This window comes from Neomonachus schauinslandi, chromosome 6, assembly GCF_002201575.2.
Source record: "Neomonachus schauinslandi chromosome 6, ASM220157v2, whole genome shotgun sequence".
In the NCBI taxonomy this organism is placed as follows: Eukaryota; Metazoa; Chordata; class Mammalia; order Carnivora; family Phocidae; genus Neomonachus; species Neomonachus schauinslandi.
The window spans coordinates 3,513,676-3,514,436 of NC_058408.1; the positions used below are offsets into that span (position 1 = coordinate 3,513,676).

The following is a 761-nucleotide window of genomic DNA, read 5'->3' on the forward strand; positions in this document are numbered from 1 at the left end:
AGACAACCGACAGAATGGGAGAAGATATTTGCAAATGACATATCAGATAAAGGGCTAGTATCCAAAATCTATAAAGAACTTATTAAACTCAACACCCAAAGAACAAAGAATCCAATCAAGAAATGGGCAGAAGACATGAACAGACATTTTTCCAAAGAAGACATCCAAATGGCCAACAGACACACGAAAAAGTGCTCAACGTTGCTCGGCATCAGGGAAATCCAAATCAAAACCTCAATGAGATAGCACCTCACACCAGTCAGAATGGCTAAAATTAACAAGTCAGGAAATGACAGATGTTGGCGGGGATGCGGAGAAAGGGGAACCCTCCTACACTGTTGGTGGGAATGCAAGCTGGTGCAGCCACTCTGGAAAACTGTATGGAGGTTCCTCAAAAAGTTGAAAATAGAGCTACCATATGATCCAGCAATTGCACTACTGGGTATTTACCCCAAAGATACAAAAGTAGGGATCCGAAGGGGTACGTGTACCCCGATGTTTATAGCAGCAATGTCCACAATAGCCAAACTGTGGAAAGAGCCAAGATGTCCATCAACAGATGAATGGATAAAGAAGATGTGGTATATATACAATGGAATATTATGCAGCCATCAAAAGGAATGAGATCTTGCCATTTGCAACGACGTGGATGGAACTGGAGGGTATTATGTTGAGTGAAATAAGTCAAACAGAGAAAGACATGTATCATATGATCTCACTGATATGAGGAATTCTTAATCTCAGTTTGTTTCCTGAGATTA

The 761-nt window shown here is 40.9% G+C and overlaps 1 protein-coding gene across 1 annotated transcript in view; it reads right to left on the reverse strand.

Moving 5' to 3' along the window:
* Positions 1-340: 340 nt before the first annotated feature.
* LOC110573349 (olfactory receptor 6K3-like) overlaps positions 341-761 on the reverse strand; it is a gene marked incomplete at its 3' end in the record, with an annotated part of 2,657 nt that continues 2,236 nt past the window's right edge. The window contains exon 2 of the mRNA XM_044916271.1: positions 341-366. Coding sequence (XP_044772206.1) covers positions 341-366 — 26 coding nt within the window. The remainder of the gene's footprint in view (positions 367-761) is intronic.